Genomic DNA, 16,108 nt, shown 5'->3' with positions numbered 1-16,108 from the left:
CCTTCCCTTTCTACAGATGTCACAGGATCCTATTGCCACAGTCCAATCTGGCAGAAGCTACTACGCTAAAAAGTTCACATCAAGAGCTTGCCCACTCTCCAGCTCTGTTAAATATTTGTAGACTTCTCTGGTTCCAAGGCAAAAGCAAAGAAGTAGTCATGTTTTTTATTTTAAAAATCCTTAATTTATCTGCTTTTATTTCTTTTGCTGCTGTTGCTCATATCACACAGTCTGGCCATTGGGGTTTGCAGAGAGATCTCTCTGAGTGCTCAGTGCTGCTGTTCAGCACAGCCTCTGCCTGGCTGAGGGAAAAGGAGATGCTTAGGAAGATGCAAGTCTTTCAAAGGACACTTAATCACACGAGTCACTTCAGGTGGGTGGGAGCAGAGCAAATCCATGCTTTTGCTAATGCTCTTCCTTCCAGCTCGGTGTTGTGGGCTGGTGGAAAGAGCTGCTCTCCTTCCGGAGGCATCGGCGTCGGGGCAGAACTTGTGTGACTGCCAGATGTACCTCGGGATAGCCCAGAAGTCATTAGACCTATTCTATCCAACCAGTTTTAGCCTTTTTATTTTTTAAATTTTTTTGTCCAGTTTTTATTCTTTTTTAATATCCAAAAAAAGTAGACTTCTCTCACGGATGCAACCTCAGAGGAAGTAGGCTCAAAAAATCCATTTCTTCACTCGGAGCCCGGCCAAGGGGGGTTTTACACCTGATTTATTTGCACGTGTGGACGTCGTAGACTCGTATGCACTCCTGGCAGCGGACGTAGCAGCACCAGTGGAAGATACAGTGACACTTCTCTTTCCTTTTCTCAGTCCTCGTGTTGTGCCCGCGGCCGCAGCACAGAAGGTCACAGCCGTCGATGCCGTGGGAGGTGACGTTGCAGATCCTGTCGCGGGTCCCGAAGGAGCCTGTCTCGGGGTTGGGCTCGCAAAAGTTTGGCGAGTTCTCGTAGTAGACCAGGTCCTTCTCAGTGGGGGCCTTGAAGAAGTTGTATTTGGGCCGCAGGGTCTCCACCCAGCCGCGGGATTCCCGGTGTTTCTCCACCACCATCTCGGACGCGCTGTCATACTTGTCCTTGAGGTAGTCGCCGATGACCCTGAAGTCAGGCTGGGACCACCAGCAGGTCTTCACCTCACAGCTGCCCGAGAGCCCGTGGCACTTGCACTTGAGGTGCATCAGCTCAATGATGGACTGCAAAAGAGAAGAAAGGAAAAGGAGAAGGAAGACATTAACTGTGACGGCATTCACAGGAGTCTGAGGGATGAGGGAAGAGATGAGGATCTGACTCCATGTTTGAGAAGGCTGATTTATTATTTTATGATGACTATTACATTAAAACTATACTAAAAGAATAGAAGAAAGGATTTCCTCAGAAGACTGGCTAAGAATAGAAAAAGAAAGAATGATAACAAAGGTTTGTGGCTCGGCTCTCTGTCCGAGGAAGCTGGGCTGTGATTGGCCATTAATTATAAACATCCAAGATGGGCCAATCAAAAATCTACTTGTTGCATTCCACAGCAGCAGATAATCAATATTTACATTTTGTTCCTGAAGCCTCTCAGCTTCTCAGGAGGAAAAATCCTAAGGAATGGATTTTCCATAAAAGATGTCTGTGACAGTTAACCTGTAATTAAAACTCTTTATGACATTCTGCCACTTGGCCATGATTTTCCAAGGAATTATGGATGTTTGCATAGATATATTTATACTCTTGTGAACAAAAACCCTCTTATTCCCCCAGTCACTGCTGGGTCTAAGACATAAAGCTTCTGTACTTTACGGTTTTCAGTGACTGATTCTAACTCCCAGCTCAAATTTAAGGATTTACCAAAAACTTTCACCAAGGGGATTTATTAACTTCTGTCTTATCAATGTTCATGTGGGAATATTACAGTGCTGTCACACAGGAAAAGAATTCAAACACATGTGGGCAGAGAAGCAAAGAACGCCCAAAGTTACTCAAACAATGCCTTCATAAATGAAAATAGCAGCTTTTCTGTTGGAAATAATAGGAAGATGAAGTGTCCTAACTATCTAGAACAGAACTCCATCCTTTACATATGTTTTGTGTTTACTTAAGCAAACAAGGTTCAAACCTTGCTATGGCTACATTCAGAAACTGAAAAGGGATTTGTTTTTATTTTAAAGCCAGGGTTATGATTTTTCTAAAATCACTTCAAAGGACAAAAAAAAAAATAATAAGAGCCCTACTTTTGATTTTAAAGGCTCAGGCTTCAACACAAACCACTTTCCTGGGATAAATGGGAGGGTGATTATTGATCCCAGAAGCTTTGCTACTTGTTTTTACCTCTTATATAACGAGTTTAAATAAACAGAGGTGTTGCCCTCCAGTACTCTGGGTGGGAGACAACCTTATGCAACTTGATAATCTGCATTTCCAGAGTGATCAGCAAATTTCTGGGTACGTGAACAGGCGAGTGCCGGCCTGAGTCCATGAGATTTGCCATGAATCAGCACCTTGGTGCTCACCAGGTGTTTTCCTGTGTTATTTACCGAGTATCACCCGCCACAGAGCTGGCTGCAATTAGCGAGGAGGGAGAACCGCAGAAGGTTTTGCTCATATAATCACCCTGAGCTTAATCAAAACTCCTGGAGGAGCAGTAGGGTTGGAGTTCCTGTGGGAACTGATAGGAAACATTGCCCATGGCTCAGGTTTAGCTGGGAACACTCAGGTATGGAGGCCTGGAAGAGCTGTCCCATGGGTGCTGGAATGGTGACGATGGAAAACACCAGTGCTTTCTAAAATACTGGGATTTCAGGTCATGGTGTGACATCTGTGGGATTTCACGTCATGGTCTGACACCTGTAAAATGTCCTAGAGTCAAGGAACAAAACTTAGAGTAAAAAGACCTCTGCAGGCCTGTGGTCACAGGGATGTTTGTGTCACGGACACATTTTATGAAAAATCCTTTTACCAAGATTTTTCCTCCTGAGAAGCCTCAGAAAAGAAATGTAAACAATGATTATCTGCTGCTGTGGAATGCAACAGGTGGATCTGTGATTGGTTTCATGTGAATTGTTTCTACTTGATGACCAATCACAGGTCCAGCTGTGTTGCGATTCTGGTCACTCACAAGATTTTATTATTCATTCTTTTCTAGCCTTCTGATGTCTCCTTTCTCTTTCTTTAGTGTAGTTTTAACATATCATTTTCTTTTTATATAATATGTATCATAAAATAATAAATCAGCCTTCTGAAACATGGAGTCAAGATTCTCATCTCTTCCCTCATCCTGAGGACCTGCAAACACCACCACATGTTTGTTTTTTTCCAAGGATTCTCACTTTAAAACAGATTCTCACTTTAAAGGAAACCCCTCTTTTTCCCATTACATATCCCAGTAACTGCCCCATCCCTGGGGGTACCTGGGATAATTTAGGCCAGAGCCGGAAGAAACCACATCATTGCTTGTGGTCATCTCCATTGCAGACAATTTTGGTTTCTGGTGGTATTTCCCTTTCAGAAGTTGTATTCCAACAGCTCTGCTGTGGTGTGGGGTGGGATAACAGCACTGGGAATTTACAGCATCCACTTCAGGAGTTCTCAGGAAACCCCAGCCTGCCTGAGGACGTGTCCCAGCACAGCAGCTGTGGTGGCTTTGGTACAGCTCAGCGCACAAATGTTCTCCTGGATATGTGCAAGACCTGAGGACAAGACCACATTAACCTGTCCTTTCTTATCTCAGAAAAGCTGTGGCATAATCTCTGTTAGAAAGGGCTTTGTGGTTCTACAGTTCTACAAATTGTTTCCCACAAATTACATTCTTCTGGATTTCTGGGCTATTCTTGAGATGGAAAAAAAAAAAAAAGGAATATCCCCCTTTTGGGATTATTCCACCTAGGGAAAAGATTAATTGTGTATAAGGCAGATTTTGTGCCTTCTTTTCCCCAACACGTTTTGTTCCAAGATTGTTTGAAGTAAAAACAGCTTCAGGGCATGGTCCAAGTTTAATCAGGAGGCACCAGAGTTCTATTGCCTCTAATTTTGTTTAAATATTTCCTGGGAAATAGAACAGGGTTGAGAAGATGGGTTGTGGGAAAAGCTCTCCTGGCTCTTCTCCTCCCTCAAGGCTGCAGAGAAGGGGAATGGACAATTGCACCAAAACTTCAGGTGCCCCACACTCAGTGGAAGGGAACAGCCACAATTAGGACATTATTAATAACTCTAATAGTGGAATAAGGGTTAATAACTCTAATAGTGGAATCACAGAATGATTTAGGTTGGAAGGGACCTTAAAAATCGCTCAGTTCCAACCACCCTGGAATGGGCAGGGACACCTTCTGCTAGCCCTGTCCAACCTGGCCTTGGACACTTCCAGGAATGGGGCATCCACAACTTTTGGGGGTAGATATCTTCAAAAGATGGGTTGAAATTCCATCTTCTGGGGGTAGATATCCTCCTAAGCTGGGACGAAATCCCATCTTCTGGGGGCAGGTATCCTCATAAGATGGGAAGAAATCCCAGCCTTCACCTGCCTTGATCCATTCTCTATAAAAGAGATCTGGCAGCTGACTCCAAGGCAGGTGTTTATATCTGTGTGGGTGAATTCATGTGGAGCTTTCAAAGACCAAGCACGTAGATCTAGACTATCATGAGACAGGTACTACCATTTTGTGACACAAATTAGCCCAGATTTCGGCCTTTTGAGCCCCCTTAATCCCCTCCCACCACTCATCCTCTCAGGTCAGAAAACACCAACAGGAAAGGAGGAGATGAGACGTCCTTACCGTCCTTCCAGCCTCGTTGTTGTGCCGGTTCATGGCCGAGCGCGCGTCGGGCCGGTTCTCCCGCGCGTCCGCGAACTCCCGGGACACCATGCTGCCGAACTCCACGTCCTCACTGCAGCCTCCCCACTTCCAGCCCTCGCCAGGAGAGCCCTTGTGGCGCGTGTCACACCCGCAGATGGTGGCCGAGCCCTCGGCACAGGACCTGGTGACAGCGAATGCCACCCCGGCGGAGGCGATGGCGTGGACGAAGGCCGACTCCCTGGTGGCTGCGAGAGAGAGGAAACGTCACTGGGATATTTTATGGAAAATCCCTTCGCCAGGATTTCTTCTCCTGGCAAGATGAGGAGCCTCAGCTTCCCCATGTTTTGCTCCTCTGGAATGTGATTTAGAGAGTTGTTTATTCAAACATGTTAATTGTTTTTACTTAGTAACCAATCCAAGTCCAGCTGTGTCAGACTCTCTGGTCTGTCATGGGTTTTTATAATTCATTCTTTTTTAGCCTTCTGATGTCTCCTTTCTCTTTCTTTTGTGTAGTTTTAGTATATAATTTTCTTTTAATATCATATCATATCAATCATATCATATAATGTTGTAATGTAATGTAATTAATATAATATAATATAATATAATATAATATAATATAATATAATACAATATAATATAATATAATACAATATAATATATAATATAATATAATATAATATAATATAATATAATATCAGGCCTTCTAAGAACTTAGAGTCAATTCTCATCTCTCACCTCGTCCTGGGGACCCTCACAACACCACAACAAGGAAGGGCCAGTGAAGCATGGATTTGGTCAGTGCTGTGAACACTTTCTCTGGAGGGCATGGCAGAAGGCCAGGGAATCCTCCTCTTCCCTGTGGTCTAGCTTGGACCTACTCCAAAGACTTGTTTTTTGCTAGGAAATGAGTTTCTGCGCAGACAGGACCAGGCTTGATCCAAAGCCACTGAGGTCAGCCAAAAAGTTCTGACTGGGGTCATCCTCAGGTCTTTGGAGAGGGCCATGGCAGCAGAGACAGCTGTGCAAACCTGAATTTCAGGGGAATATTCTATCTGGTACTGTGCAGCCAATGCACCACATAGCCAGCCCCTGAGCTGTGGGCTTTGCTTCAGAATTTGGATATGTTCCCAAAAAAATTAAAAATGCAGGTTTACACTTAACAACAACCTGGGACCAGCACCAGGTAAAGCTCCTCTTCCTTGACAGGGAGAGGTGCTGGTGGCTGGAAGGTAGGAAAATGCCAGGATGGTCACATCCTCAATCCTCAGGATGTGAACCAAGCCTTGTCCCCTCCCTCCATCTCTTTGCCCCAAGGCTGAGTGTTTTACTCAGTGACAGCACTCAAAATACACCTTACACCTGCCCCAAGTTCTCCTCCCTTGCCTGACCAAGGTCCCTGCCAATGGAAATGAGGGAAATGAGGGAAATGAGCTTTCCCTTGTGCCCACAGCCTCAGGCTGGAGAGTGGGATCAGCACAATGATCCCACCAGAATCACCAGAAGATGTCATGGCCAAGGACTGAGGAGTTTTAGTCTTTGTGGAGAACTTCCCTCACAGCCTTCCATGCCAGGGAGAGCTGGGCAGGGAAGGGGAGCAGGGAAGGCTTTCCTGGATGTATTAAAATGAAAACCAAACTTTTCAAACTGCTTTGCAAGTGGGGAGCACCCCAAGATATCAAATTTATTTCCCTTTCTCCTCACGGTTTTAGTTTCTTCACTCTCAAGAAATGACCCTGCAGTTCAACACCACACCTCAGAAAACACCAGAAGGGTAAAAATGGGAGTTTAACCATGAACAGGGCTGCTCTCAAACCTTTGGGGCAATTCTAAGCAGGCACAAAGATTCTGATAACAGGCCTACCTTAACCTCCTGTATTATTCCCCACTCACCCTGTGCTTATAGAGCACTTATCCTAGAAATTGTGTTGTCCCTGAAACTTTTTATATTATTCCACTGAGACATTGAAATATTAATGGATCCATAAAGTCACAAGGTCACATTTTCAGTTGATGCAACTTCACCAAAGCTTCTAATGAATTTTATATCACCTGACTGCTCAAAAACCACTCAAACCTTCCCTGCACCATATTTTGCTGATCTGAGCTTTCCCTGGGCACTTTGGCTTAATCTTTGCCTTCCAGATGCTTCCAGGCTTTGCTAATGTGAAGAAAGTTTAATGCACCAAGCCAAAAAGCTCAACATGTTTTCGGGGAGCAATCACGACTGTGGGGCAGTCCTGGCTGGATTTTAGGCTTAAGCAAGAGCTCAAGCTTTGCTTTGGGAAGGCTACCAAACACAACAGTATGCAAATCCCATAATGTGCATGACCTTACAGGCTGAAGGGATGAGCAATGTCCTGGAACATGTTTGCCAGGGCACTTGGGGAGGTTATTAACTCACCGAGGGCTACAACCAAAAGAAAAAAAAAGAAAAGGAAAATGCAGGAACCCTGAGGTCGCCAGTGAGATTTTGAAAAACCCTTGTTCAGCATCTGGCCAGCCTGGAGGATGCCAGCATCCTGCAAATGATGACCATGCAGTTCTTGATTGTGAAAGCTCAGCTTGGAGCATGGACAGGAGAGCCCCGTTCACACAGGAATGGGGACTCTGCATCTGACACTTGCCTAAGTCCAGGTGGGGATCCAGAAACCAAATTTTGGGGGTGCAGTGCTTCATATGAGGTCTCCAAGAACATTTCTGACCAGCTTTGGGGTCTCTGAAGAATGAAAGGCTCCTCACAAAAGCCAGTGAAGTGAAGTGAGGGGTGGATGCCATGATAATCTCTAAATCTCTAAAAACCAGTTGCAGAAGATGGCCTTGAAAAAAGACCAGATATTTTAGAGAATTAGAACTGTGAAAGATGCATTGTAGCAAGACCACGTGGGGTAGAATAATAGGTGATTATACGTGATTAAAATAAAGGTGATTGGTGTTAGAAGTATTAGCAGCATTGCCTGGCAAAAGCTAATAGGCTGAAAAATAATTATAAGGTATATATCTGTAAGGTAATATTTATAAGGTAACCAGGAAATAGGTTGGCTTCTGATAGATTGGTGTTCAGTTTTTCATCTGTCTCACCCTTCATTGAGACTGAAAATGGAATAAAATCTTTTAAAACACCTCTCAGGTGCCCTGTCTCTGTAGAGCTGGGATTTTCCAACACAGGGCCTTGCATTTGGCCTTGAGCTTCATGAGGTTTGCACAGAGCCACATCTCCATCCTTTCCCTCAGCCTGGTGTCACAAAGCTCCTGAGGGTGCCCTGGACCCCACTGTCCTTATCACCAGCAACCAGTGCCAGCCCCAAGCCCCAAGGAACACCACTGCAGTGCCACCATCCAGATAATTCCTGACCCACCAGGTGGCCCATCCATCAAACCCAGGTACCAGAGACAAGGATAGCGTGCTTTCCTAAAGTTCCTTGGTCAGGCCAGCTCTCATCTCTTGGAGATCACCCTTTCCTCTGCCCAGGAGGGATCTGGTTCAGGCCTGGGAAGGAGCTGTGGGTGCTGAACTGATGTTTGCAAACCTCCTGTGCCTCCTGTCCAAGCTTGGACCAAAGAGAAAATGTCTGCAGAGGTGGTGTTTGTGCAGGAAAACTTCTCCTGTGTGGGGATGAGAGGGGTGGCCTTGGCTTGGGAGTCCATGGTTTGGATTCAGCAGGAGCCATCAGCCCAGTGGTGTTTCCCTGGGCATTGCCCTCACTACAAGAAAGATATTGAGGGGATGGAGAGTGTCCAGGGAAGGGTCTGGAGCACCAGGAGAGCCTGAGGGAGCTGGGCAGGGGCTCAGCTGGAGCAAAGGAGGCTCAGGGGGGACCTTGTGGCTCTGCACAGCTCCTGACAGGAGGGGACAGCCAGGGGGGGATTTGGGATCTGCTCCAGGGAACAGGGACAGGAGCAGAGGGAACGGCCTCAGGCTGTGTCAAGACGGAAAATTTGTGAAATTTTAGGGAAAATTGGATGTTTTGGTTGGATATTAGGGAAAATTTCTTCACTGAAAGGTTTGTCAGGCCCAGGGCAGTGGTGGAGTCACCTGGAGGGATTTTAAGGACATGGCACTTGGAGACACGGGATTCTGTGGCAGTGCTGGGTTCATGTCTGGGCTCGGTGACCTTGCTGGTCTTTTCCAGCCTTAAGGATTCTACAACCCAGTGATTCTGTCCAGGTGCAGAGCTCAAACCCCAGGGAGCTTCAGGCAGCACAGCCTGGAGAATTCCCATATTTGCCAGACTTGGCCACAAGCAGTTCCAGGCGGACAATTTTGTCTGTAGACACCAAACCCTAAATCTCAGGTCCATCCCCTAAACTCTGCACGGTTTTTAGCCCTCATTGAAAGCCAGTAGGGCATTGATGGGATTTTCCTTAAGAAGCACCAATTACAGCGAGCTCTGCTCTTCCCAGAAAGCGCCGGGTGCCTTTTACAGCCTGGGACAGGACTCAATCACTCCCCTGCTTTTGAAATGCAGCCACCACTTAAGAGCACACAACAGGAAGCAAATCGCCTTGTATCTGATGGCAACTACCTGGGGAATGCAGGCAGGCAGGCCCAAGGAGCTCAGCTCTGGCCCCGGGGCACCGAGCTGAGGAGTTTTGTCTCTTGAGAAAGTCGCAGCCAGGTCTCTTAATGACTCCACGAAATTAGGGCACTGGCTTTAACATCTCCTGCCCCCCTAAGTTAAGGCAGCGGGTTCAATATTGACGCAGATGGAGCCGTGCCATGCTGTGAGTCACGTCCTGCCACCTCCCAAAAGCCATGGGACATGTCCTGCCTTCCCCCAGCATCCCCGAGCATCCCAAAAACATCCCCGGGATGCAGCCGGGGGCGGCGCGGCTGCAGGAATGGAGCAGGAGCAGCGTGGAGATGGAGATAAGCAGGAGGAAAGCATGCACTTGTGATGGAAATGAGGGGTTATTAAGGTGCCATATAAAAATGCAAGAGATTTGGTGAAGATAGCAGGAAAGTGCCCTGTGTTTGTCAGGCCTCATTCCTCTCTGGGTGGTTCTGGTGGCAGGAGGTGGTTGGGGCTTGGAGAGCTTCTGGAAAGTCACCTGGAAGGAGGAGGTGAGCAGGGACCACAGTCTCACGGGGATGTTGACTTCAGAGCATTTTAATTTTGGTCACCAAAGCTCTGCCTTCAGCTCGTTTGATTCCCTGAGTTTCCCTGCAGGGCGCAGAGCTGGATATCTGCTGCTTCTCCACAATTCCCTCTCCATTCTTGAGGGACTGAATATCAGTGAAAAAATTACTTACAGAGGGCCTTAGGGGTGTCCACCAAAGCAGAGCTCTCTCTCTCTGGATAGGGTTTCTAAGAAGCCCAGACTGAAATCTGAGAAAATGAACATCCCCTGAATATTCCGTGCAGAACCTCTCTGACCACTTGTCCCAGCACCAAACCCACCTCAGATGCAAAAACACGTGGCTGAGGAGTAAAATTTTGACAACCAGAGGCCTGAGGATGATGTGACCCAAGATTTGCTTTTCTGCTGTGACAGGGCTGTTTTGTGTGACTTTGGGCAAACCCTTCAGTAGCTCTGTGCTTCTCCTTCCTTATCTGTACACCTGAGGACAATCCTGCTTATCTCCCCAGGAGCCTGCAATGCTAAATTCAGTGATGTCTTCAGAATTGTAAGGAGAAGGGATTGGAGCCCAGCAGAGGGTTTTCAGATTGTGGCATGGGGAAGGCAAATGAATAACTGCATGAATATCTCAGCTGTCTGATATGTGGCAACGGCTCTTGTGTGTTCTTCTGCCCAGACAGTGACTTATTTTCCCTGAATGATGAAATTATTAACCCCAGGTCAGGTAGGTGTCCCAGATACGTGGCAAGATGGACTGTGGTGAGGCAGCAGGGTGAATAGAATGGTTTATTTTGCTCTGAAAATCCCTTTTTATCACATCTATCCTGCAACACTGAGCCATTCTCCATTCTTGAAACCCTAAATCTTTCCTTTTTGAAACAGAGTCCTTGGAGTGAAGCACTGATTTTGTGCATTTTGGGCTGGATAATGTATAAACAACATGGAAAAGAACAGAAATGTCCCAGACAATGAAGGGAAGAATTCCCAGCCATGTCTGCTCTTGAGGAGAGGATCCTGCTCCATTCCATGATTGGAAAGACATTGGGAATGTGTGACTATGAGCCCTGAATTTCTGACACCACAGACCTCTGGAGTGCCCTTGGGAGAGGCATTTTGCTAAAAATGGGGTGAAATAGAGGAAATGGTTTATCTGTTTAGCAGGGCTGTGGGGAGAAGTCGTGCTGGCTCCTCTGAGCTTTGTTTTTCAAAGCTAAAATTCTACAGAAAGTACCCCTAGCTCCAGCTTCTTGAAACCCCCATCTTAGAGGGGTGGAAGGGGCCAAGGCTTCCCAACATCTTTCTGGTTGGGCCGATTCCTTAGGTACACAGAGAGTGTGAGAAAGGGTTTCAATTCCCTCCTTGGCTCCAGGGGATAGAAACCCACAGCTGCCAGTTAAGATTTGCACAACAGCTGACACTACAGTGATTCTGGATTAAAAGGGAAAAAACCCAACCAAATAAACAAAATTAGCCCTAAGAACTAAGAAACTGGAAATAAAGCTGGGAACAAGCTGGTGTTTGTGGTATTTGGAGCAGCACAACGCAGCCTTTTACACAATGGGCTCAGTTTTCCTGGTTCCTGTGGTCCTTCTGCACCTTTAGCATCCCAGGCATTGGAAGGTGCTGCCCAGTGGAAAAAGGTGGTGAGGAATTTGTGAGGAGCTTTGGAAGCCCCGGCTTAGACTGAGGTGGGGTGAAGCAGAAACCCTGTGAGGAACCCCCGAGGGAGCTGGGGGTGCTCAGCCTGGAAAAAAGGAGACTCAGGGCTGCCCCCATCACTCTGTGCAGCTCCTGAAAGGTGCCTGTGCTCAGCTGGGGCTGGGCTCTGTCTGCAGCAGCACTGACACAGCCAGAGCACACAGCCTCGAGCTGCACCAAGGGAAATACAGGTTGGAGAGCAGGGAAAAGTTTTTACAGAAAGAGTGATAAAGTTCTGGAATGGCTGCCCGGGGAGGTGGTGCAGTCCCCATCCCTGGGTGTGTTTAACAAAGCCTGGATGTGGCACTGGGTGCCAGGGTTGAGTTGAGCTGTTGGGGCTGGGTTGGACTCGATGATCTTGAAGGTCTCTTCCAACCTGGTCATTCTGTGATTCTCTGAATTCTGTGAATTCTGTGAATTCTGTGAATTTTGTGAATTTGGGTTTTGACTGCACTACCAAGATCACCACCCAGCTGCTCTCAGCACAATGTGCTCTCTTTGAATCCACCCAGAAACATCTCCATGAAGATAAACCAGCAGGCTCTGAATGAAAGCCCACACTGCATCACTTTGGATGAAAAAGAAGAATCCCAGAAAAGATTAATACAGAAGGAGCCTGCTGATTGCTGAGGAGCTGGTGGCCCTTGGGAGAAGGAGTTTCTCTAGGCTCTGACAGCCTTGCAGGCACAGCTGCTTTCTGAACAGCAGGAGCGAAATCCAGAGGGACTAGTGAGTCAGAGCTCCCAGGATTTGCAAAAGCACATGGAGGCATCACTGCTGGCTTATACCAACACAAATGGCATTGCCTGCTGGCCCTGGGATCCACGTGCAGGAGGAGCAGTGCAGCCCAGGCTGCCCCAGATTCCAGCAGAGGATACCCCAGTCCTTCAGCACTGCTGGGCTCTGCTGAACCTGCAGCAGATCAGCACATCCCTGACCAGCAGATCCCTGAAAGCCAAAACCTGAGAGTTCAGGATATGGGGATGGCGTCCCCCACCTCACGATGCTCTTTGGTGGCTTGCAAGAAAGGAGGAGAGATTTCTCAGTAGAGCCTGCTGAACTAAAATAGAGGCAATGGTTTTAAACTAAAAATATGTGGATGCAGACATAAGGAAGTAATTTTTTATGATGAGGGTGGTTGTCCAAAGAGGTGGTGGATGCCCCATCCCTGGAAGCAGCCAAGGTGAAATTAGGTGGGGCTTTGAGCAAGCTGATCCATTGGAAAGGGAGCTGGATTTGATGAACTTTAAAAGTCTCTTCCTTCCAACCTAAACCATACTAAGAAATGAAGGTTCACATTTTCACAGGACATATTTCTCCCCAGGGAAAGGAATGAAGATGGGAAGGTGGGGAAAAAGAAAAAATGCTAGAAGTGTTTTTTGTTTTTTTTTTTTGAATGATCACCAAGCAGGAAATCATTTGCCAATCAGAACTATTAAATATTGGCCCAGCACCAGGGGAAGGCAGAGAACAGGGAACTCCTTGGCACAGGCTGGCTGACAGATCCATCCACAGGCTGTGCCCAAGTGCTGGAGGGCAACAAGCTCTGTTCCCATCACAGGGGAGGAGGAGGAGGAGGAGGATCACAGGGGTGTCACGGTGCTGGGACCCTGGCAGTGCTCAAGGGGAAAACACTGGGAACGTTGGAAACCAAATATTGGCACTGGGAGCCTCGGAGGCAGCTGAGCTTCAGCTTCCCCACATTCCTCTGGGTTGTACAAGAGAGGATCCCATCTCAGATAAAGCAGCCAAAAGGTTTTACATAAGCCTGGCTCAGCCTCCAGCTCCCCTCAGCTTCCCTCTGTTTCCAGAGTTCCCATTTCCCTTGACCCATCCTCACCTTCTGCAGCACCTCAGACCTCCTCAATTATCCCTTTACTCCTTAAAAAGGGGCTCCTTGTCCCACATGTGCTGTTTGCTTTCCACCCGTTAGGATGGAAGATTTCCACCCTTGGATGTGCTCAGCACCAGGACTCTAAAAGGAATCAGAATTCCTGGTGGGAGGGAGATTCATTCCACAGAGCACATTCCCAAATTCTGCAGTGTGAGCAGCGTCCATTTCATCCTGGTTATGCTGGAAAACACCTCCCTAAGTGGAAGCTTAAGGAAGAGATCCTGAGGTTCTGAGATTTTTAAACTTTTGTTTCTCTCCTTGGGGTCACTCCCAGCCTAAACCACCAAGTACCCTGACCCTGATTTTCTGTCTGACCCACCAGGGAGCCCTTGTGGAGCCCTGAGGAGCCTCCAGAGGCTTTGGGAACATCAGAGCCTGTTGGCTGCACCAAGGACCTCTCTGGACAAGGGTGACTCCAAAACTCTGCCTCAGTTTCCCCATCTGCAAAGCAATGGGCAGACATCTCATGTTACCCTCTCCAGCCTGAGCTTTGGGCACCTTTTCAGCCTGCAGCATTCCACAGGGGAGGGGAAAAGGGCAGGAATGCTCTCCTCAGCCAGTGCTGCATGATGCCTGAGCACCCCATGAGTGATGCTGGGATCACTGTTTATCCATGGAGCCTTCCAGAACATTCTCAGCACCTGGAGCTGCCTCTGGGTTGAGTTGTGGTCACCTCATTGCAAAGGGGTGGGACTAGAGGACCTTTAAATGTCCCTTCCAACCCAAACCATTCCATTATTCCATGACATGGAGACTTTCTAGCCAGCACCTCATCTGGTTACAGATCTTGGCAGCAGCTCAGGATGTTCCAGAGCAGCTCTGTGTTGCACAAAGGTGTGCCCAGGGTTATATAAACCCCATCAATCTTATCCTGAGGACCTTGGGAACTTTTGAACAGGAGCAGAGCCCAAATGGCTGCCTGGGATCCCTTGGTGCAGAAGGATCACTAAGTGTATTCCTCAAAGATCTCTTTGTGACACTGCAATCAGAGAATTATAGAATCAGAACGGTTTGGATGGGAAGGGACCTCAAGATTGTTTCTTTCCAAGCCCCTGCCATGGGCCCAGGTTACTCAGAGCCCCCTCCAGCCCAGCCCTGACCATTTCCAGGGATGGGAATCCACAGCTCCAGTCTCCACACAGTTGCACAGACTGGCCTGAATGATCTGGAGTCATTCCCCAAGCTCCTGCTGCCATTGCCTTGTGTCACATCCCCTCCTCTTCAGCAGCACTCCCACATGGGATTATCTCCAAACCAAGGGAAGCCCACTCCACCAGAACAGCAGTTACTGAGGGCTGCAGGTAACTGAGGCTTTCCCTGGAATGGGATGAGGGTGGCTCCAAGAGCAGCTGCAGCACCCACAGCACTGTTACCTTGGTTTTTTAAGATTTTCTAAACTTTCTGATGTTGACATTCTTGTAGTAAACTTTCTCACACACTTTCTGTAAATAACTCATTGTTTCGCATTTCTTTATGGAAGAAGAGAAAGTTGATGGCCTGTTAGTTTGACCAGTGACATTGGAGAGGTGGCACTGTCACCCTCCAACCCGCTGTCACTTTTGGAAAACTATAGATGTTGAAGTCAGAAAATAACCTTCCCTTTTTTCTTCACTTTGAGAACAGGGGTGTGATCTTGTGGTTTTTTGTGTCCTATAGTGACACAGCACAGCAGATGATGCCAACCAGGAGCTGTCCCATAGCTCTGTGTGGCACCACAGCCTGTCCCCTTCCTCACAGAGAGCTCTGTGCCCAGCTGGCTCTGCACAGTTTCTCATCAAAATCCAGCTCCAGACTTTGCCTGGCTTCTTTAATCACTTAAAAATCAGGCCCCTAAATGCAAAGATTTATGCAAATGCGTAGTAACAAGAAGTTAACCACACTTTTGCATATCTGAAAGGAAAGGTTAGGTTTGGGTCCCATCTGTGTTTTGTGCGGAGTTCTGATTGAGTTCTTGTTTCCTCTGAACCAGCTGTGCTAGTGTCAACACATCCCTGGGAAGATGAAAGGCCCTAAAAAGACATTTGATCAGATTAGCAGTGATTCAGCTCATTGGAGGGAAATTATTAAATGGGCAATTCCTACCAGGGAACATGAAGGCAATCCAGATAAGAGGCAATGCTGGATTGAAGGAGGTTGGATTAGCGCGGCTTGTAAAATCCTGAAGGCCAAGTTCCCCCAAAACATCTGAGTGATGGGAGTCTTCTCTCATTCTTTTTCTTTTCACTTTCTCATTCTTTTTCTTTTCACTTTCTCCCTGTTGGTTGCTCATGGTTCTTGTTGCACATCAGAGCTGCAACCTCCAGTGTCGTGCTCAAACCTCCAAACTTTTCTCACACTTCCAAACCTTTCTTACACTTCCAAATGTTTTTTGCACTTCCAAACATTTTTTGCACCCCAAAACCTTTCAGGCTGTACCTGGAACGGGCAGAGCCAGCTTGCCCAAGGCCAGGCCAGCCTGCAAGCCTGGTGTCCAGGGCCAGTGCTCCCTGCTGCCCTGCCTGTGAGCCCAGGGTGGAATGCTCTCCCTAATTAGCCACTGTCAAAACAACCCCAGGTGATCTCGCAGGTAACCAGACCCCCGAGATAGGCAAATCAGCAGGACGGTCTGGTATCAGTAACCCGAGTCTGATACCCGCAAAGCAAACACTCCCTTATCTCTCT

General features: G+C 47.4%; 1 protein-coding gene across 1 annotated transcript in view; it reads right to left on the bottom strand.

The window, feature by feature from the left end:
- Nucleotides 1-714: 714 nt before the first annotated feature.
- WNT3A (Wnt family member 3A) overlaps nt 715-16,108 on the bottom strand; it is a 99,170-nt gene continuing 83,776 nt past the window's right edge. The window contains exons 3-4 of the mRNA XM_058811455.1: nt 4,753-5,018; nt 715-1,194 (exon numbers count right to left, since the gene is read on the bottom strand). Coding sequence (XP_058667438.1) covers nt 715-1,194; nt 4,753-5,018 — 746 coding nt within the window. The remainder of the gene's footprint in view (nt 1,195-4,752; nt 5,019-16,108) is intronic.

The sequence above is a fragment of the Ammospiza caudacuta genome, chromosome 1 (assembly GCF_027887145.1).
Source record: "Ammospiza caudacuta isolate bAmmCau1 chromosome 1, bAmmCau1.pri, whole genome shotgun sequence".
Classification (NCBI taxonomy): Eukaryota; Metazoa; Chordata; class Aves; order Passeriformes; family Passerellidae; genus Ammospiza; species Ammospiza caudacuta.
The sequence above is the reverse complement of the archived record's forward strand: the minus strand, read 5'-3'. Positions and strand labels throughout refer to the sequence as shown.